This window comes from Schistocerca serialis, chromosome 2, assembly GCF_023864345.2.
Source record: "Schistocerca serialis cubense isolate TAMUIC-IGC-003099 chromosome 2, iqSchSeri2.2, whole genome shotgun sequence".
NCBI lineage: Eukaryota > Metazoa > Arthropoda > Insecta > Orthoptera > Acrididae > Schistocerca > Schistocerca serialis.
The window spans coordinates 485118591-485142292 of NC_064639.1; the positions used below are offsets into that span (position 1 = coordinate 485118591).

At 40.2% G+C, this 23702-nt stretch overlaps 1 protein-coding gene across 3 annotated transcripts in view; it reads right to left on the bottom strand.

Annotated features, from left to right (window-relative positions):
* LOC126457413 (uncharacterized) overlaps positions 1–10631 on the bottom strand; it is a 40351-nt gene extending 29720 nt beyond the window's left edge. The window contains exons 1-2 of one of the 3 annotated variants that reach the window (XM_050093683.1): positions 9988–10631; positions 5596–5687 (exon numbers count right to left, since the gene is read on the bottom strand). In XM_050093683.1, coding sequence (XP_049949640.1) covers positions 5596–5687; positions 9988–10395 — 500 coding nt within the window. In that variant the 5' untranslated portion in view covers positions 10396–10631. Of the gene's footprint in view, positions 1–5595; positions 5733–9987 lie in introns of all 3 variants that reach the window. The other 2 variants (XM_050093682.1, XM_050093684.1) reach the window with 2 other exon arrangements.
* Between the last annotated feature and the right edge of the window lie 13071 nt (positions 10632–23702).

Consider the following 23702-nt stretch of genomic DNA (forward strand, 5'->3'; position numbering starts at 1 on the left):
GTGTGTGTGTGTGTGTGTGTGTGTGTGAGCGCGCACACTGCTGACAAAGGCCTTAATGGCCAAAAGCTTTAATTGTGTGAATATTTTTGTTGTGCCTATCGTGACTCAGCACCTCCGCTATATGGGAGTAGCAAATTTCCTTCTCTGGTATTATTAGATACCTTCTCTGGTATTATTAGATACCAACCTAATATCGGCTTTATCACCTTTTGCATTTAAGACAAAGAAAGGTAAATCCATTCTCAACCCTTTAAAAAAAAACTAAGAACAAGCTACAATCAGTAATGACCATTTGAAAGAAACCATCCCAGAACTTGTCTAAGGATTAGGAAGTGACGGAGAAATCTGCCTAGGAGTCATGAACCCCTCCCTCAAACAACTAGTTGCCAACTGCATCACTCTGCACCTTGGACATGGGCGCATATAATCCTTAATTGTTTCAATAGGTTGTTACATTATTCCTCACAAACAGTTCCAATTAATTCAGACATGTAATTGCGACTTCCAGGTCATCAGCTAAGCTGATTCCATTGTACTCATAAAACTGAATAAACTCAGCTGGAAACCCAAAAGCACCTCATTAATCAATCACACCCAGAAAACCTGAGACACAATGAACCACATTTTTTGTTATTAGAGACCACATTGGTTCCATGGTATTGAAATGCAGAAATTTTAGCGACCAGTAAAAAACCATAGCATTCTAAGTTAATAAATAATGGGACAGTTCTGCTCCTGTTATCAATGAATGAATAAATAAATAAATAAGGGTTAATGGGAGTCAACAATACATTTGTCAGTCCCTCAATTTGCAGAATTATGTAAGGGCTGTCATGTCAGAGGGAGAAGAGTGCACCAGTAGCCCAACCATTCTCCCCTCCCCACTCCAGATCAACTAGTTGAAAAGACATCCTCCACACCCTTTCCACATTGACAGGAAAGATGTGAAACATCTTAAGGGTAAAACTAGTGTGGGGGAGGCAGAAAACTAGTTCAAAGAGAAAACGGGTCTTTTTGAGAAGGACTTCTGCGAACATTAAGCCTTGGTCCTCTTTCTACACACTGAATAACCAACAGAAAATTATAATGAAGATATAAAATGAACAATAAATATAAAACAACGTCCAAGGATTTATTAATGATCACACAAAATGTAATAGGGTGGACATCTCAAACAAATAGGTTTCCCCAATTGTATCAATCACTACATGCAATTTTTGTACACGAGACTGAAACCTTCTCGTAGTTACTGTTTTCTTACACTTTAATTGCAATACTCGTGTCACCTGTTAGGGATATGTGGCAGGGATTGAACCACATATTCCTAATATGATATAGTCTAAAAAGTCTGTTCAACAAGGTTATTAACCATTGTAAGTGCTCCACACTGACGCCTGTGCTGGTCTTCGTGTACGAGCTTTGAATGTGCAATACATAAGAATGTGACATGGAACAAATGACTCTCCAGGAAAATTACAGTATGATTTCCTATATTTACTGGCATTTTTTATTTTTCTGAGTTTGTTAGCATCAGTGCATCACTCCTCCTCCAATTTACAAAAAACGTGGTGTCTTAGATACTTCCTTCTGAGGGCCTTTCTCATTCATGTTATTTCCTAGAATGGAGACACGACTCTGTACACAGAGGAAGACAATTGTGGGTCCAGTTCTGTGAAGGTTGTAGAGGAACTTTGATATCTTACTAGGTAATGTTCCGGAAAACTTATTGCCTGGAGACTGCTGAATGAGTAAATGCAACCAAAGGCTTCTTGGATAGAGCAGGTTTTTGATATAGGTAAGCTGTAAGTAGAGTTATTTATTCTACGGCATAAATGCAACTTTTGCACAGTACAGATTGGGAGTTCAAAATAATTATTACATACATACGCAAATCCAATTTTTTCCTCATCTTTGGATTCATCTGTGTTGACCTGACCAAAGGATTCAGGTCTGGCTAGAACCGACTGTAATAAATACATAGAGGAGTCAACTTTAATGCTGTGCATGACATTCAGTTGCTCAGTAGTGGATGGAATGTACTATGGTATGACTCCTTCCAGTCTGACTATAAGTGTAGGTAAGATGTCGTTTAAATTCAGAGAAATACTATGAAAGAAATTGAGAGATACATACCAAATAAATTAACAGATGTTACTGATCCCTCTGGCATACAAAACAGGCCAGGGCACTGTTGCAGAAGCAATGAAAAATGCAGGCCGAATTTAAAAGAATGCAAAACTCCCCGAAGATGGGCAAAGTTTACAAAAGCTTGGAATTTAGTGCAAAATTCAATATGAGACGCTTTTAATAGTTACCACAACTAATCTCATCACAAAATCTGCCGGAAAACCAAAAGAGATTCTGGTCACATGCAAAGTATACAAGCAGCAAGACGCAACCATGACCTCATAATGGTGATGTGACCGATAACAATACCACTTCGGCAGAATTTCTACTCAGTTTTCCAAAATTCCTTCAGCAAAAAAGACTAATTCACATCAAGAACAACTGGGAAGTAGATATCAATTAGTGAAACAGTTTACATCACTTAATGGCAAGGACCCTGGTCCAGATTTTGTACCAGTCAGGCTCCTTTCAGTATGTACTGTCTCATACAACCGATAACTTGCTGAAAGAGCCACACCTGAAGACTGGAAAGTTGCACTGGTCACACCAACAACCAAGAAAGGAAATAGGATTAATCCACTAAATTACAGACCAATATTGATGATTGGTATTTGCATTGGAAGTCTTGAACATATAGTGTACTCAAACACTAAGAATTACCTCAAAGAAAGCTATTTACTGACAAACAGCTACCAGGATTCAGAAAATGTTTTTGTAAAAAACAACCAGCTCTTCCTTCTCATGAAGTAATGAGTGCTATCTACAGATGACAAACTGATTCCATAATGTTAGATATCAAGGAGGCTTTTGACACCATTCCTCACAAGCAACTCCTAATCCAATTGTGTAACTGAGTATAGTCTTGGTTGTGCAACTGTATGCGTGATATCCCGTCAGAAAGATCACATGTTGTAGTAATTGATGGAAAGTCATTGAGTAAAACAGTAATAGTTAACTAAATGATCTCGCGGAATAAGGAAGATGGCATTCAGCAGCAATCAGGTGCATGGGCAGTGGCAGTTGGACTATACGAAACTTGTGACGAATTAATTCTTATCTGTGACCTGGAAAAGGGAGAGAAATATCCTTGGACTTGTGCTGTCAGGATTGTAACAGCTAAAAAAATGCTGACAGCTTTAAATATATTTTAAGAGTAACAGGAAAAAAAATAAAAGAAATTAAGAAGTCAGGGAGTGCAGTAAGCCGTATCATTTCCAAGAAGTGTACGGAATGGAATACGAATGTCCCACTGAAGACCAAGGAATTTATGAATTCCTCTATGTGCTTCTCCTGACCTATTCTGCTGAAAACTGGACAATGAATACATGGATGTAACACAAAATTACACAGAAACAGTCTGAGCAACAAGGATGGACAGAATAAAAAAATGAAGGTGGTGCAGGAATCATCTTTGCTTGACTTGATAAAATCAGCAATGCACGAGTGGTACAGAATGGAATCTTAAATTTATTACTCAAAATGATAGTTAATGGGACTAACACATAAGGCAACTGTGGGAATCCAGAAGAAGACTTTTATTGGAGGAGTTCTAATTAAATGTCTCATCCATGAAGGAACCCAAGACTAATGGAGTACTCAACAGTAGTGTCGACAGCAAAAATTGAATGAATTCAGTGACATACTGTAAGGACCATTACAGGTTAGTATAACCAATACTGATGTTTTGTAGAGATGGTTAGAACTTTAAAACGTGAACTCTAGAAGTTACGCAGCATTCTAGGGAAACTCTTTTGTGTAAATTTAGAGAAGATCAGGCAACACTCTGCAACCTATAATAAATATCATGGACAGGGATAGTAACAGTAGGAAGGGGGTGGAGGGAAGACCGACATGAAATGTTTCCGAGCCCACACACAGTAACTCCTCACTCAACATGCCAATGTAGTCACAAAATCACTGATACTAGTACTATACATGCAAAAAAGTTGACACTAGGCGCGATGGCTGATGGGAGCGACCGTAAAGGCATTTCCCATTTACAGCCGCTCCCACCATCCACAGTGCCGAGTGTCAACGTTCTTTGCACCAACAATATCCTGAACCACGTAATGTACAAAGGCTTCCATAGTATACTTTAATAACTTTTTGCCTGTAGTAGAAAGATTGTTTTGTGTTCAGAACATGAATTACTTACTTCACATCACGTGCAATTAACGTATGTGTAATGCATGACAGTCCTGGACCTCGTCAATAAATGCAAATGGAAACATTTCTTATAAATTTTTTTATTTATTTAGTTTTTGTGAGATGTGTCACTTTTCATTCAATGTAATAATTCCTAATGTATATAGAACCTTCTGTGGGGCAGTATGCTGGTAGTACCATTTGCATCATTACAGACATCATTGATGCAGTATGTTAACTAACTGCAACTAGTTAATCAGGTCTTTCTATATCATATCTACATCCATACTTCGCAAGCCACCTGACGGTGTGTGGTGGAGAGTACTTTCAGTACCTCTATTGGTTCTCCCTTCTATTCCAGTCTCCTATTGTTTGTGGAAAGAAAGAGTGTCGATATGCCTCTGTGTGGGCTCTAATCTCTCCGATTTTATCCTCATGGTCTCTAAGAGAGATATACGTAGGAGGGAGCAATATACTGCTTGACTCCTTGATGAAGGTACGTTCTTGAAACTTCAACAAAAGCCCATACCGAGCTACTGAGCGTCTCTCCTGCAGAGTCTTCCACTAGAGTTTATCTATCATCTCCGTAACACTTTCGCGATTACTAAATAATCATGTAATGAAGTGTGCTGCTCTCCGTTGGATCTTCTCTATTTTTTCTATCAACCCTATCTGGTACGAATCCCAGACTGGTGAGCAATATTCAAGCAGTGTGCGAACAAAGTGTACTGTAACCTACTTCCTTTGTTTTCGGACTGCATTTCCTTAGGATTCTTCCAACGAATCTCAGTCTGGCATCTGCTTTACACCAGAACTGCCCTAATGAAAGTGACAAGAAACTATAGGTGGGCATCAAGGTACAATACTACTCTGAAATCTTGAGAAAAGTCCACGCCTACTTAGTAGTTTCGGGCCGTATATTTCAATAGAATCATAATGCTGTATTTGATTTTAAAACCCAAATAATCAATACAATTAAGTCACCTGTATGCTTAAGTCTTTCTACTGCAATTTTGAGCCACGAATTTGGACTGGAAAGACACAACCTAACATTTTCCTATATTTCAATATTTTCGAAAGGGCTGTGTGTGAATGTTGCAGCAATTTGTGGTACTGATGAAATTTCTGGTACATTGGCAAAAATTGTGCAGTAACATTACTTCTACTTTTCTACATTTTTTAGATGTTGACCATGCATTATTTTCTCACGGTAGCTCATTTGAATGTGCTCTAGCTCATGCAAATGAAAACTTGGACCTGTATTGTACAATATAGCCACAAAACGTAGAAGAAAATAACATGAAATATCATACTTCTACTTACCACTCTTTGTTGTCACTACCCATGAGTTTGCGTGTCTCCTCCTCCTCAGACACTGCTGGTGGCTGATACGAAATCTCTGACACAGGAGCATACTGTGCAGTCACAAGAAGATCAGTTGATGGATTCAATGTCAGCACCTACAGTAGTCACAAAGTTAGTACGTGGAATTGTCGATTGCACAGGAATTAATAGGAAGGCATGCAATGCAAAATGTAAAAAATGCAAGACACACCAATTGGGATAAACACTGTGTGAGAATTAGGTAATACACTGTCATTTCTGTTTCTTGCAGTGCTCAGTGGGTAATTGAGAAAAAGGAGGCACTTTAAGTTTTCATTTCTATTACACTGAAATCATGAAGCAAAGAAACAACTGACATGACACAGTGACAGCTAATATATATTACAAATAATGTGAAACATCTGATTTCTTTTGGTATTATGTTCACTTTGTGCAGAGCATTGGTCTTACCACATGGTTAGATCTAAGAAAGGTAGAAAAACGTGCTAGCACACGCACGCACTTCATCGAAAAAGTAATATAAAATACCATTTCGAACTAGATATTATGTTTTAGAAATACTTAACTAAGAGAGTAGGCAGCATGTGCCGAAACATGGCTTGGTGGCAGGGAAAAAACAATTTTGTTTTGTAGAAGGTAAATGCCTAAAAACTAATCTTTATTTTGGGGATAGTCTTAAATAATAATTTACTATGCCACATTTTAGAAACATCACTTTCACTTATAAACTAACTATTATGTTCAATCAACATCCATATTGCATTATTTGGTAAGCGGGCAGTAGAACATCCGATAACCCAACCTTAAGGTAAATGGAGCTTACATGTTTACTGTTTTGTCAGAGTCGTGCTACTGTTTGGGCAAGAAAGGAGATATGATCTGTGGAAAGTTGTTAACAGAATGGGTGCCTACAAGCAAGAAGCAACTTCTTACATTCGCACCTAGGAGTAACTTAAGTATACAGTAACAGCGTATCTCAACAAGAAATAGTTTTTGCCACTATTTTTAATTTATGTTCCAAAATATATTAAGAATGAATTGCTAATTGATGTCTCGTTAAGAAAAGTGATATGCTGACACACTGTAAAAAATCTGATAAAGAGAAAAAATATTACTTAAAAGTCACAAAGAGATGGACAGGTTGGCTAGCTTTCAGATCAATGGACCCATTTTTCCAATGAGGGAAGAGGGAACTGGTTGGACATGGGAGGCAAAGCCACTCAGTTCCTAAGCAGCAAATAGGTTCCAAAAGCTGAGTGCTGTCTCCCATTTTTGTGAATTTCTTTTAGCAGTAATGGGAATTGCTTCTCCTGTTGTTAAGCACTAGCCAACTTTTGTCTCAGTGAGTAAGTTTTATGAAATGAATTTTTCTTTTCAAGCAAAGTCTTCATTACTATACTATATGTTGTTATGAAAACTCTGGCTTGCAAAAGTGATTTCATTTTAAAAAATTCTTTCAAAAAAAATTGTTTACATACAAAGTACATTTGGCATCTTAATGTGTGTAATGCTCCACAAACAGCAAAATATTTCACAAGTCTGTACAGCAGGAACAATATGGGCACACAGTACATTTCCGTACAAATAAAGCAAAGAAATTTAATCAAAATTGTTTCAAAATCAGATTCCATGCTATTCTATTTCGGTCAATCATTCTAATGATATTTAAAAACCAAACATGCAGATAATGTATTTTTTAAAATAATTACAAAATTGAAGAATGTCTACATTTTCTCTCATTTATAATGGGCCCTAAATGATAACTTTGAGAAACTGAATAGATGATCATTTGGACTAGGGAGATGAGCGTACCTCATTTTCAGGATTTCACAAGCTACGATAACCTACCAGATCTGTTAATGTCCCACCCTAATAACTGCTCAGAAGCACAGGAACTACATCTACAGCCAACCATTAGCACCAAATTACATCCTGTAGATCCTTAATTACACTTTCTGATAGTCAACAGACATAATATTTCAACGCAACTTATTTCTGTTGATTCTCACTGTAAATTGACGTTCATATTACCAAATAAGTGAACATTATGTATCAAAATGAGAAAAAAATGGGCATCATTAATTACCAGATCTCCTCGCAAATATTTGTAGCATTCCAAAACATTCTATTCTTTGTCATGGCTGGGTTTGCCAAGGCTATTAGTATTTCTGAGAGAATGTCATCTACCCTCGGGACCTTTTTTCAGCTCAGGTATTTCAGTGCTTTATCAATTTCTTCGTGCACAGTATCATATCTCTCATCTCTTAATCATATATATCCTCTTCTATGTCTATAATAATACATTCAAGTTCATCTCCCTTGTATAGACCTCTATATACTCTTTTCACCTTTTCCTTAGGATTGGTTTTCCATCTGAGCTCTTGATATTCATACAGCTGCTTCTCTTTTCTCCAAATGCCTCTTTTTTGTAGATGGTATGTATCTTTCTCCTAGTTCTTTTAAATCCATACATTTGCACAGTAACTGTTTTGCACTTTCAGTCTAACTCATTTTAAATGTCTGTATTATCTTTACTATTTTTATCAATGTAAAACCTGGATGAACAGCACATCTAAGAACAGCAACATTTCAACATTCAAATATAACAGTTCAGTGAATTCAGCATGTGGGCTCTTTCTAGGCAAGTACCATGAAAAGTAGTACTGATTATAGAAGCAAAAAATAGTTGCACTACTTTTTAACACTGGCTGTCTCTGCGATAACACTCCCCTCTGCTTTTTACATTATTTTGAGTGCAGGAACTGTCATTCCATCAGTTTTATCAAGGTTGCAGTTTTAACACGTAGTAAGTCACCTAGTTTGTTTTATCTAAATTAACCTGCTGCCACAGTTAGTTTATCTCGAATTTCAGTTTCATGGAATTTACTTAAAGGGTATGTCTTATCTTGACAACAAACTTCCAAACCCTTCAAAATATATACTAAATGAATGATACTTCCAGAAGGAAAATGTACACTGCTTATATGCTCACTCTTTCATGCATCAATGGGATTTGTAACATGAGAGTGGAGGGGCTAGGTATTTTGCAACTGCTAACAAAATAATTTATTCTATACTTAACTTCTGTCTCGAATTCCCACAATCTAGTTACCAAGACACCATACCATATAGCAGTATCAGTTTCACATTTTTAAATTACCACAATTTATTGTGATAGTTTGCAAATTGTTTTTGTTGCAGTAATTACCAAGGTTGAAACTTTCTTTTTATAAAATTCCCCACAGCCTATCACATAGTTTGTATTATAAATTCCTTGAGATCTACAAAAATATAAGAGCACTATTATAGAAATGCACTAGCATAGAAATTTTCAGGGTTAGGCCTATACCACTGCAGTTATCACAAAGATTTGAAAATCTCACGACTACATGCTACTTAAATCATAAAATTAACTAGTACTGTTCATGTATCAAAGAGTAATGGCTACACTATTAGCAATGATGCCATTTCACTCCTACGTAACTTTCGCAGTCCATGCAATAGTTTGCTTAAGGGCAAAATTTACATTTCTAATATGGCAAGCCTACGCAGAAAAAGCCTAGAGAGACCTAGCTATAGTAAAAAGAGAAGTCTGTAATTTATCAAAAACCGGTACCTACCATAAAATACTCCACGAGTTAGCATAAAATGTACAAACACAGCTTATAATATACAGTATACTCTCAATTTCCGATTTGGAAAACATAAAAGATTAAGGTACAAAATTTCCATTCTACAGAAGTGTAAATGTGTTCTCTTACAAACGAAACAGAGGAAATCTTTACATTACAACAAGAAACAAACCTTCTTAGCCTGTCTTAAGATAAGTACCTACAAATGGGTTCAAGAAAATCGCACAGAACCATTCCGTTAGCTATTACAGCTGTAACTAATATGGACTTAAACCAAAACACTGTATTAACTTCATAAACTTAATAGTCTTAACATTTAAGACATGGCTTCACTTAGAGGCTAGCCAAGAACAAAATGTAACTTAAAATATGATTTTATATTTCTCTGTGGGCTAGATAACATCTGAGTTTGAATAATGTAGGTTTTAAAATACAATTAGTAACGGGAATGTAATTCCCACACAAGAGCCAACAGAGGTGACACAGCAGCAATTGCTGGGATAATGTACAGCAAATAAATTACATGTAGGCCTATGTGAATATGTTGGTAGCGACCCACAGCATACTATCAAACAGTTTTACTATTTAACAACAACTTTAGTTTGGCTGTGAAGCCATCTCTCGATGCAGTATTCCTAACAGTAAAATTTTACACTAGAGAGTGTTTCAAATTAGTATTGAATACTCAGCACAGAACAATGTGGTAGTCAATATTTTTCCAAGAAGTACGTGTCCTCACCTGGCCGTTGCTTGCCTGGTTGTCCAGCTGTCTGGCCAGTCTCTGTTCCTTCGAGTCGAAGCAGAAGCAACTCTTCCTCCTCCTGATTGTGCGTACGTAAAAGGCTATAAGTACAAAACCAATAACAATGAGAATTGCACCAGCAACTGCAATCACTAAATCACTTGTAGAACCACTTTCATCCGCTTCGTGTTGGCGGGTGTCTGAATAATCGACAGCTCCTTCAATGAGCATAATAAGCCCTGCTGCTAAAGCAAACAATCCGAGGACAAGGGTTACCCACTGCAGGCATTTCGTTCTGTTAATGCCATTACTAACAGTCTGAGACAAGTAACTGACGCGCGTCCAGTCCCTCTGTTGCTCGTATGTTTCAGTAGTAGGCTGGTAGACGGGCCCGCTGGCAGGCATGGTGAAAATTTGCAGTCGCACTTGTTTACAAACTACGAAAAACGGTTAAGAAACTAATACGGTACGAGAGGGCAGAATTCAGATTCCAGAAAACACATTAAAACTCTAGTTCCATTTAATGAAACACGGTATGTAACAGAACTACACAACGGTCTTCTGTTCTCACCACGAACGCAAACACTACTGCCAGGACACCATTATAGCTTCCGTGTTGCTATCAAGGCCATGTCCACATGAGTCACGTGGTGGGGGCAAACGACTTGGTAGTCAAGTTGACGATTATCCCTCGAATTTCAAAGAGAAAACACACTAAGAATAAGTAGATATGATGCAAAATAAATAAAGTAAATTATTTTCATTTTTTGTAAGTCTAGAAGTTACAATTATACATTTTATGGCATATATTTTCATAACGACAGTACAGCCTTTTTTGACAGCAATGACAGGTGGACACCAAATTGTTTACGTGTTTAGCGTTTTCTGAATTGTTCGAAGAAGCTGATGCTGATAAAAATTATACCAGCTGAGCAATATTTTTCCCACAAAATGAAATTGCTTCACTTTATGGCATAAATGACATCTTTGGGTCATACTGTGTAAAAGCCCACTCAACAGTAACTCTAATTGCTTGGTTTTAAGTGCGTATATGAATAAAATGATGGCCGTATTGTTACAAAAGCGAAGTACACGTGGCAATAAGATAAAAAATCTCGCAGCAAGAGACCACATTTTTGCTGCTTGTTATTTGTCAACGATAACTGGGGTTTTTATTATTTAAAAAACTGATTACTTCGTGATAGCGCTTTTATTAAACGCATCAAAACAAACACTAACAAATAACAAGCAGCAGAAATGTGCATTAGTTATGGTGTGATTGCTTTTCCGCTGCCCGTTTCTGTTTCTATTCTATCATGCACGTGACCTGCGTGTTTCACAGAAAGAAAAAAAAAATCAAGGATGTCTATCCAGTACTGATCACGCACAGAAAAAGACCTTATGTTAAACACGGATATAGAATCTAGAAGAACAACTTTCGCAATTAAACCTTAGAAAAATCATCCAACATAATAGTTAAAAAATAATTATACCTTAGGAGGCTTTCTTAGACACATCTACACACATACTCCGCAAACTACTGCGAAGTACATGGGAGATAGTGCACGCTCTTCCACGCAGTGTTGAGATTTCTACCAGTTCCATTCGGATATGGATGTTTGGTGCTTACAGGCGAACAAAGACAAGGTTATCAGCGTCGGATATGGAGTGCGTTAAGAATGATAAATGACTGTGCGCGCTGTAATTGACCTATCGTGTCTTCGCGGTCCTTACAGGAGCGATGCGTTGAGCCTGAGGTATATTCCTGGATCAACATTGGTTCCATAAATGTTGAAAACAGGCTTTCACGGGAGATCGCCTATCTTCAAGTGTCTGCCAGTAAACGTTTTATAGTAATTTCGTGGCACTCTCCTGTGGATCAAGCAAAGCTATGACCATTCGTTGCCTGTCTTTGTATGTGTCCGGTATATACTATCTGGTATGGTTGCTACTCTCTTGTGCAACATTCTACGATGATTCGCACGAGTATTTTGTAGCAATTGCCTTTGTAGACCTATTCCATATTCTAATCAGTTAACGGGTCTACCACCTTATTTACCGATCACTGAACCCTTGTGATCAAAATATTTCCTTGTGATTAAAGTATTCCATGGATCCCACGGGGAACGACCTCTGGATGTGCCAAAAATCAAAGATCTTTTTTCGTAATTTACTAACGGTAAGTGAAATGACTGAACACTATTAAAGGCAGTTGAAATATAGCTTTAATTCTAAACATAAAATAATATAAAACATTGAATTCAAGAGATTATGTGAAGATATTCTTCGGTGGAGTAGAAGAAGTTGTCCAGAAAGTTGGTTAATTTAGTCTTAACTTCCACTTCATCACTATATGACATTTAATGTGCTCTTGCAGGTTGTTGAATACACGTGTAGCCATGTCGCTGACTCCTTTATGTACTCATTATTAATGTTAACTCCTTGAAGTCTTGGGAGATGCCTGCAGCTAAAACACAACTACATCTGTCTGTCCACTCAAGATAACACTCTGCGTCCTCCCTACTACAAAACCTTAATCTAATCGCAAATTTGTTTGATATCCCAATTGATAGACGCTATAAGTAACTGTCGACAAGGTATCGAGTAAAAATACTTCTCGCAAATACAAAAATATTACGTCTACGTGACTACCTTCATTCACGGCTTTCAGGATGTAATGTGAGAAAGCACGAGTTTGCTTATCATGACCAATGCTTTCGGAATCCATGTTGGTGGGCATTAGGGCATTCTGTTCGTGATACCTCATTACATTTCAGTTTAGAATTTGTCTACTTATGAGAGACTACAATAGCTGGATGTCAATGATAACGGACGATGGTTTTGTGGATCGCTTCTGCTATCTGTCTTGCAGGTCTCAGTAATCTGGGTTTTCTTCCAATCATAATGCACAGTTTTTGTCTGAGTTATGTATTATGGTTAAAGAAAGGGCTAAATCAGCCGCGAATTCTATGTGGAAACTGAGAAGGACTTCATTTAGTCCTGGGGCCTTGCTCAATTTTAGCGATTTCACCTCTTACTCAACGCCATTGTCACTAATGTTACTGTGCTTTTGTTTGTAAAGGAACATCTGGAAACGGAGTTTAGAATTTCATGTTTGCTTCGCTACGTCCAACATTTCCTGCATCACCCATGAGTGTCAATACATTAACTTTGGTCCAACTATCGGCCATTACACACGACCAGTATTTATTTTGCGAGAGGTTTCTCGATAATATTTTACTATGATAGATGCTGAAGGCTTCAAGCATCGTTCTACTGACAGCCAAAGGTGTTTGATTTAACATCTCTCTGTCTATAGCCTTACGCCAACTGTCCAAGAAGTTCCGAGACTGATTTTATTCCAGGTGTATACGTGACATCAGTGCTGTAACTACGATGCCAGCTTAAACTAATAACTGTATACAACAGATGTGCATTCGACCATGTGAGCAGGCAGTGTTCAGTGCTGGACATGCAGTCATAGTGTGCCAGCGTTGTTGTATCACTAATCGAAATGGAGCAACGAGCGGAACATCACTAAATAAAGTGTTCAAAGCATTCTCCAGACCGCTTAAAGAAGAAGAGAAAACTATGTAAAATTTTGTCCGGCACGCCTTGACTCCCGAACAAAAAAAATCATCACGGGTGACGAGACGTGATGTCATCAATACAAACCTACGTCAGAACTACAAAATCCAGAAATTCACTTGAAGAGTCGACGCTTTCACATCACCGACATAAAGCCATGGTGACGCTCGAGCTGAAAACCATTCCAAAGTAGGACGCTTCTGACAGTTTCGCTATTGTATGAAGGTTCTGTGCGTTGTGTTTAAGCGGACACTATGTAGGAAGCCTGAATCTTTAAAACCGCTCTCTTAACTTTTCTTTATTTTTTGTCAATCCAGTCTCGAAACATTCTTTGGACTGACAGCGTATGCTTTTGTTTGATTATATTACATAGTAGACATTGTTCCTTTAGAAGTTTATTTTGCAAAGACTGTTTAACATGGAGGGTACTACTAGGTACATGTCTAGGCAGCTTTTGCCAACTTTTTTTTTTTTTTTTTTTTTTAAAAAAAAAGCTTGAACTACAGTTCCTCTACGTGCTACTGTCAGAGCTACTGACATTACTGCCTCTTATCTAGTTTACTGAACAAATAAATCCTCCACCTGTTTTAGTTATATTTTGTGTTTTGGTAATCATTGTTGCTACATTTGTCTCATTGGGTCAATTTCTACGTGAAATACTTCAAAGAGGTCAAGTCTGTTTGTTGCCAGTAGATCTAATATACCGTGTTTCTATCATTTATATCGTCAGAGCATTTTTCAAACAAAGCATTTAGCGTCATTTCGAAAGACGTCACACTTCGAGACCGTAATTATCTCAATTGATTATTGAATGATAGAGGTCTCTTTCAGTGATCACAGTATGACTGGAGAACATAAGTAATAGCGAGGTTTTCTCTAAGGTTTTTGAGTGCTTTTAAGATGAGTCTAGTGGTCGGTAAAAAGACCTAATTGTATAAGTTTATGCCCATCCTTGATAATGAGTCATGCCTTAACAATCTCGTATGCAGCTACAGTTTCTGTCTTGTTGTATCCTAGTTTATTGACGGTTATGGCGACTAAATCACCTCCAGCTCCAGTTAAACTGTCCTTTCGATATACACCTAGATTTACCCAAAAAATTCCACTGCTGTCATTTTTTTTAGAGTTAAGTGAGCTACACTGCTTTTTAAGTGTGGTCCAAACTGTGGCGCTTTGCTGCGAATGCTTGGCGGTGTGTGTGTGTGTGTGTTGGGGGGGGGGGGGGGGGGGGGGGCAGAGCACTTCTTAAGATCTTACACAAAATTTCGTTGTCTCTTGTAATGAACATTCTTGTGAGCACCCCAAACAATCATTTTTCTATGTAGCAATCTCTGATGTGTAGTGCACTCTTGACCTATATAGTGGGACTTTACTATTCTCTACGCAGTTGTGCAGTCCATGAAGTCACAGTGCAACTTATGGAAGAACTTTCTGGTTCAGGCCTCCTACTCTGCTCGGAAACAGACGTCTACGATCAGTTTTGGGCACAATGCTGCTGACTGTGAGCAACACTGGTCTTCTCAAGCTTTTGTACCAGTAGCTGGAAAGATCACAGTATGACCTTGAGACTAAGACAACAGGCATCGTTAGTTCCAACGTTTGCCACAATCTACAGCTGGTTGTAGCTTGTTGCAGCACGAGCTGCCGCAACAGGCTTTTAAGCATTATGAATGAGACCCCCTGGCATACACACTGAAGGTACAAGGTGATCCTTATTATCTTTATTGCTGTTTTCCAAGGGATAGCATTATCGTCATGCGTTCAAACTGCCGATGAGCGACAGACCCTCGTCCTACTGCGCTCGTTTTTCTTTCACACGAGCCACACAAGGTGAAGTGTGTTACAGGGCACAGTAAACTGTTCTTGTGCCGCCTTGGTTAAAGTATACCGTGAAAGGCAAAATGGCGCTTTTAATATTTCTGGCTTATTCAGCCATCATATTAGGCTCCAGGAAGCTATTCCCAGGGCAGTGGAGATGCAAGAAGCATAGATATGACGCAATGTGGGATGAAGTACCGGTGACAGATGTTAGATTCAGTACCATTCCCGTGAGAAAGACCGCCTGCATGATGCTGCTGCTCTGTGATTGGCTGCTGTGTTCGGCGGTAGGGAGCCAAAACGTTAAACTTTAGCTGCTATTATTAATTAAATCTGTCATCCAAATTACTTCATTTTTTTAAATAAACATCTCACAACAGCCAGCTATCAATCAGTCATTTCAAAATGATTAAAATCAAAGTATTACTAAAACAAAAGACTGACGATATTACTGCCGATGCCCTTCGGTGCCATTCAGGTCACGCCTTGCTGGCTAGGCGCGCGAAGCGTCTCGGGCAGTCCGGCTCTCCAGTTCTGATCGTTCCAGTAGGCAGACATGTTGTCTGTTATAGCAGTATTTGTTTCATGCAGTTTCATTTACTACAGTTCCGACCGTCGCTAGGTACAGACATGTTGTCTGTAATAGTAGTATTTGATTCATGAAATTTTATTCTCCAGTTGTGACGGTTCCAGTAGACAGACATGTTGTCTGTCGCAGGATGTATTTCATGGTATTTTAGCCAGATATAATGACTGTAGAAAGATATGTTCAATACGTTGTGATCAAGAACAGTTTCTAGTGTCTATATCAATAAAAACGTGAGTGGCATCCCAAATGAGTTATAGTTTTTTCGTAGCAGCAGTTCCTTGCGAAGTTAATTTGAGCCTCAAGAAAAGGAATCCACGACCTGCGTGCTGTTTTCTGCGCTGGGGACATCATCATCATGAAGACAGCAGGTTAGTGAAGTGTACAAGAACTTATGTAATCCACACAAGGCAGTGGAAACAACTAGGCACCTCACGTGTACTGCATGCACAGTACAAATGTGCTCAGTGACACGTCATCTGCAGTAATTCAGAGGAGGTAAAGAAAGATGAAAGTATTAACACTATCTCACTTTTTTTCCTTTTTTCTTGCCTTACGCTATCCAAAACCGGCGCCGAGGCAAAACATTTGTGATTGTGTCTCATATTGCATATTGCATTTTAATATAAGTGCAGCTACTTATTAATCAGTTAATACTCTACTCATACAGACAACACAACAAGACTTCATCATTCAGTTACAGTGCCACAACCATGGGCTCGCTAAGGGTAGCAGCAATCCGAAACAGAGAACAGTCACACGAAGTGTTCCGAATGGTGCCAACTTTTAACGATCAGTACTTCGGAGCCGGCAGCCAACTTATCGCGCATTTACTACAGTTTTTCTGCTGGGGCCTCATAACATCCTAATTTGTATAGGGTGTTACAAAATGGTACAGCCAAACTTTCAGGAAACATTCCTCACACACAAATAAAGAAAATATGTTATGTGGAGATGTGTCCGGAAACGCTTAATTTCCATGTTAGAGCTCATTTTAATTTCGTCAGTATGTACTGTACTTCCTCGATTCACCGCCAGTTGGCCCAATTGAAGGAAGGTAATGTTGACTTCGGTGCTTGTGTTGACATGCAAGTCATTGCTCTACAGTACTAGCATCAAGCACATCAGTACGTAGCATCAACAGGTTAGTGTTCATTACGAACGTTGTTTTGCAGTCAGTGCAATGTTTACAAATGCGGAGTTGGCAGATGCCCATTTGATGTATGGATTAGCACGGGGCAGTAGCCGTGGCGCGGTACGTTTGTATCGAGACAGATTTCCAGAACGAAGGTGTCCCGACAGGAAGACGTTCGAAGCAATTGATCGGCGTCTTAGGGAGCGCGGAACATTCCAGCCTATGACTCGCGACTGGGGAAGACCTAGAACGATGAGGACACCTGCAAATGGACGAGGCAATTCTTCGTGCAGTTGACGATAACTCTAATGTCAGCGTCAGAGAAGTTGCTGCTGTACAAGGTAACGTTGACCACGTCACTGTATGGAGAGTGCTACAGGAGAACCAGTTGTTTCCGTACCATGTACAGCGTGTGCAGGCACTATCAGCAGCTGATTGGCCTCCACGGGTACACTTCTGCGAATGGTTCATCCAACAATGTGTCAATCCTCATTTCAGTGCAAATTTTCTCTTTACGGATGAGGCTTCATTCCAACGTGATCAAATTGTAAATTTTCACAATCAACATGTGTGGGCTGACGAAAATCCGCACGCAATTGTGCAATCACGTCATCGATACAGGTTTTCTGTGAACGTTTGGGCAGGCATTATTGATGATGTCTTGATTGGGCCCCATGTTCTTCCACCTACGCTCAATGGAGCACGTTATCATGATTTCATACGGGATACTCTACCTGTGCTGCTAGAACATGTGCCTTTACAAGTACGACACAACATGTGGTTCATGCACGATGGAGCTCCTGCGCATTTCAGTCGAAGTGTTCGTACGCTTCTCAACAACAGATTCGGTGACCGATGGATTGGTAGAGGCGGACCAATTCGATGGCCTCCACGCTCTCCTGACCTCAACCCTCTTGACTTTCATTTATGGGGGCATTTGAAAGCTCTTGTCTACGCAACCCTGGTACCAAATGTAGAGACTCTTCGTGCTCGTATTGTGGACGGCTGTGATGCAATACTCCATTCTCCAGGGCTGCATAAGCGCATCAGGGATTCCATGCGGCGGAGGGTGGATGCATCCATCCTCGCTAACGGAGGACATTTTGAACATTTCCTGTAACAAAGTGTTTGAAGTCACACTGGTACGTTCTGTTGCTGTGTGTTTCCACTCCATGATTAATGTGATTTGAAGAGAAGTAATAAAATGAGCTCTAACATGGAAAATAAGCGTTTCCGGACACATGTCCACATAACAGATTTTCTTTCTTTGTGTGTGAGGAATGTTTCCTGAAAGTTTGGGCGTACCTTTTTGTAACACCCTGCATATATATTTATTTATTTTATAACAGTTGTAAATTGTCGTAGCTGTGCTGCGAAAGTAACAGAGCTCCAAGCGCTAACAGAAAGCAGTGATGCTCAAATCAAAGAAACGGGGAACGACGGTTGTGGATATGGATACGGACGAATAGACGCGCAACTGGTCGCTCAGATGAACCAAGGGTCTGCCAACAGTGCCCCCTTAACGACTGTACAGCGAACGTTGCTGCTTAGTGGCCTCTGCATCAGGTGCCTGGTTCAAGCATCCAAGCTGACTGCTGTTCTTCGACGACGGAGGTTGGAATTTGGACGCCAATACCGCAACTGGATGTCCGCTGATGGGCGACGGATGGCTTTTTCAGATGAATCGCGTTTTATGCTCCATCGGCATTGGCGTGTATGGCGTGAAAAATCTGAAAGCAATCATCTTGCAACTAGGAGGGACCAATATGGCCTGGAGAATGTTTTCGTAACATTCCCTGGGCTATCTTGTCATTGCGGAAAACACACTGGAGAACACAAGTATGCATCCGTCACTGAGGGCCATGTCCATGCCCGCATGCAGTTTGTTTTTCCTCGGCATGATGACACCTACCAGCAGAACAATACAACGTGTAGCACAGCTCGGAGTGTACGTGCACGGTTTGAAGAGCACGAGGATGAGTTTACCATGATCCTCCTGACCATGAGACTCCCTGGATATAAACATAATCCAGAATCTGTAGGACCACCTCGACCAGGCTGTTCGCGCTATGGAACCTCAACCGAGTAACCTAGCGCTGCTGGCTACGGCTCTGAAGACGGCTTGGCTTCATATCCCTGTTGATACCTTCCAGAACCGCTGCAAAAGATGGTTATTCAGGCTTTTGGAGATGGGCTGGACAGTGAAAGCGGATAATACTTGAGGTACTTTTGTTATCTTTGGTGCATACTTCTCGGTAATCCGCACAACTTCTTCCTTTGCAGCAGCTTCCAATTGCTTGGCAACATTCTGGGTGATTTCTAACTGCTTATGAACAGCAACTAACTCAACCCGAACCCGAGAACAGCATTCATAGGCAGGCTCCGTTGTGGTTAGCGTAATGGTCTTCTCAACAATCAACATATAACTTTAAACAATAAGCGTATCATGTGGGTCATATTTGACCCACGAGGGTTTTTCGAGGGCCCTACCCCCACTCCATAGTCATCGCAGGACCAAATGCTCCCGTGACTTGTAATCACTTATGGGGTTATGCATCTCACCAAAATTTCTTCCCCATTTAGTTCACCTAGAATTATGAAAAGTTTGCCTGTCACACCTGAACCGGTTTTCACATTGTAAATAGTTTATAGTTGTGCCTTGACGCTATCCACGAGATGTTTGGGTATATTACGACAGTTTAGGAGAAAAATAACCTGAAATACGAAGAATTCGGAGGTCGGACGATACTTTACATCACCGCAGCTTTGGGTTACCTACGGATTGGTGACGAACTGACGCAGAAATATGCAGTCACCTTAGGTTTGATTCTACATTATTAAGGAGATAATGCGAGGAAACTGCTGAATTTTTCTTTGCTTTAGAAATATAGAAACTACACTACTGGCCATTAAAATTGCTACACCACTAAATGACGTGCTACAGACGCGAAATTTAACCGACAGGAAGAAGATGCTGTGATATGCAAATGATTAGCTTTTCAGAGCATACACACAAGGTTGGCGCCGGTGGCGACACCTACAACGTGCTGACATGAGGAAAATTTCCAACCGATTTCTCATACACAAACAGCAGTTGACCGGCGTTGCCTGGTGAAACGTTGTTGTGATGCCTCTTGTAAAGAGGAGAAATTCGTACCATCACGTTTCCGACTTTGATAAAGGTCGGATTGTAGCCTACTGCGATTGCGGTTTATCGTATCGCGACACTGCTGCTCGCGTTGCTCGAGATCCAATGACTGTTAGCAGAATATGGAATCTGTGGGTTCAGAATGCCGTGCTGGATCCCAACGCCCTCGTATCACTAGCAGTCGAGATGACAGGCATCTATCTTATCCGCATGGCTATAACGGATCGTGCAGCCACGTCTCGATCCCTGAGTCAACAGATGGGGACGTTTGCAAGACAACAACCATCTGCACGAACAGTTCGACGACGTTTACAGCAGCATGGACTGTCAGCGCGGAGACCGTGGCTGCTGTTACCCTTGACGCTGCGGTGGCGTACTCGACGACGAACCTAGGTGCACTAATGGCATTTTTTTTCGGATGCATCCATGTTCATTTTACAGCATCATGATGGTCGCATCCGTGTTTGCCGACATCGCGGTGAACGCACATTGGAAGCGTGTATTCTTCATCACCATACTGGCGTATCACCCGGGGTGATGGTATGGGGTGCCATTGGTTACACATCTCGGTCACCTCTTGTTCGCATGTTCCATGTTCTTTTTACAGCATCATGATGGTCGCATCTGTGTTTGGCGACATCGCGGTGAACGCACATTGGAAGCGTGTATTCTTCATCGCCATACTGGCGTATCACCCGGTGTGATGGTATGGGGTGCCATTGGTTACACATCTCGGTCACCTCTTGTTCGCATTGACAGCACTTTGAACAGTGGACGTTGCATTTCAGATGTGTTACGACCCGTGGGTCTACCCTTCATTCGATCCCTGCGAAACCCTACATTTCAGTAGGATAATGCACGACCGCATGTTGCAGGTCCTGTACAGGCCTTTCTGGATACAGAAAATGTTCGACTGCTGCCCTGGCCAGCACATTCTCCAGGTCTGTCACCAATTGAAAACGTCTGGTCAATGGTGGCCGAGCAACTGGCTCATCACAATACGCCAGTCACTACTCTTGATGTACTGTGGTATCGTGTTGAAGCTGCATGGGCAGCTGTACCTGTACACGCCATCCAAGCTCTTTTTGACTCAGTGCCTAAGCGTATCACTGCCGTTATTACGGCCAGATGTGGTTGTTCTGGGTACTGATTTCTCAGAATCTATGCACCCAAATTGCGTGAAAATGTAATCACATGTCAATTCTAGTATAATATATTTTTCCAATGAATACCCATTTATCATCTGCATTTCTTCTTGGATTAGGAATTTTAATGGCCAGTAGGGTATTTACTGACAATTGAAGTGTCTGCTACAAGTCAGGCGAGAACGTGACTGTCGACGAGCAGTTGTATCCTTGCAAGTACTGGTGCTCATTTATCCAGTACATGCCGAGTAAACCTGATAGACATGGGATACAATGCTGGCTTTTGCGTGATGCTGACAAGCACTACTTTCTGAACGGATTCCCTTACCGTGCCAAATACGAAACTCGTGATCCAAGAAAGGGTCTTGTTCACCATGTCGCTATGAAGTTGGCACAGCCATTCCTCAACTGTGGACGTAAAATCATGACTGGCAACTTCCTCACGCAGTGAAATTGGCGGATGAGCTGAAAGAAAAAGGAACAAGTTTATTTGGCATTCTTCGAAGATCACTCAAAGAGGTCCCTCCTGCGGAGCGAAGTGGAGACGACGAGTTGTATGCAACAAACTTGTACAATTCGGGCGACAGCCTTCTCATAGTATACCACAGGAAGAAGAAAAAGAAGTCCTTGTTCCGAGTAACATGCATGTTGGATGTCAGGTCAATGAAAATACTGAGAAGAAGCTTCCAGAAACAGTGAAGTTTTATAATGAAACTAAGGGTGGAGTCGATATAGTTGGCCAAATTACTAGACTCTAGAGTGTCCGATCTGGCACCCACCGATGTCCTGTGCATGTCTTTTACGACATTCTTGACCTTGCCATGATGAAGAAGATTTTACGACGAGATTTTATCCTCAGAGTAGCAGATGAGCTTCCTGGCCCCTACAAACTGCAGAGAAGAGGCGATCTCCTCTTGCAGGTGCTCGTTTTCGGCACTGGCCAAACTGGAAATAGAAAGCATTGTCAAATTCAGGTTTCTTGCAAAGAACAAAAGGGAAATAAACATCATGCGTATGTTTCGAGTGTAACAAGTATGTGTGTAAAACTTGCCAAGCCAAAACTCTTGAGGAATGTCTGGACTGTGGGCTCATCACAGCTTAGACAATTTTGTCCACTCCTTTGTCCCTAAATATTTCCAAATATTTATAATTCTAGTTTGAAATTGTTTGTTCTATGTTTCGTTCCTTGGCTTCAGTAAGCAAGAAAACGCACTGAGCATTTTAGTCCCATGGTGCATTTTACAATCTTTAACAAGTAGTCTGTACTTACATTATTTGTGTGTAAAAGTAAAAATAGTTTTAATACTCATATAAAAAGCATGTTTCGACTCTGTTTCCATCTTCTTATAAAGAAAATCTGTGCAACAATATTTTACTTAAAATAAAAAATGCTTATTTTCCAAAATTTGTTTTTGACAGCGTAATATTCATTTTAGAGACCACATTATCATTTGATTACACTTCAGAGTCTTCCTGAACGTACTGTTAACATGGTGACACCCAAAACACCACCCAAATACCAATAAAAGGTTATTTTCTACTGTGGATCAAAAATGACCCATGGGGTGCTTTAAGGGTACGGCACTTCTAGTGTTAACCTAAGTTTTCTGATTCTTCTGAGTCTCTATTAATTTCTGTATCTGTTATGCTACAAGGGTTACAAGTTCCCTTTAAGACCTAAGCGATTTGTTGCCACGAATATGATTTTGAATGAAAGCAATAGCAAAAATTGGAATGAAATTGATTGATTATCTAAAATACTTAGAACTTTTAGTCTCGAACTTTTGTCTTGTCGAGGTTAAATTCTCTAACAGACTCTTGTAGCTACGGCGAAAACAGAAGAAATTTACGATGACACGAAGGCAATTACACAATATACAAAATAGGATAACCATTACCCACGTCGAGACAGAATGCTGCCTTGTGGCGTTGCATTCACTTTTTTTCCCTTTATTGTTATTTTAATACCTAAACAACAGGTAGGCTGCCAGCGGCATGCTACGCCGCTCTTCAGCCATAGTGTTGACAATAACAGAACACAGAATGGGGAATCAGTATGAACAAAGTGATGTGCAAAAAAGAGTGGTCACAGATACACAAAAAACACGGAGCCGTTCACACTCGATGATAACGACACTGAAAACACGTTGACACGGCGCACAGAACACGACGGCCCAAGTGAACATAGAAGCTTGACGGCGGACACTAAAAAACACAAAACGACGTCACACACAAGAGACACAGATGGCGATGATCTCCATGCCACGGGCAGGGGAGATAGGGAGAGGGAGG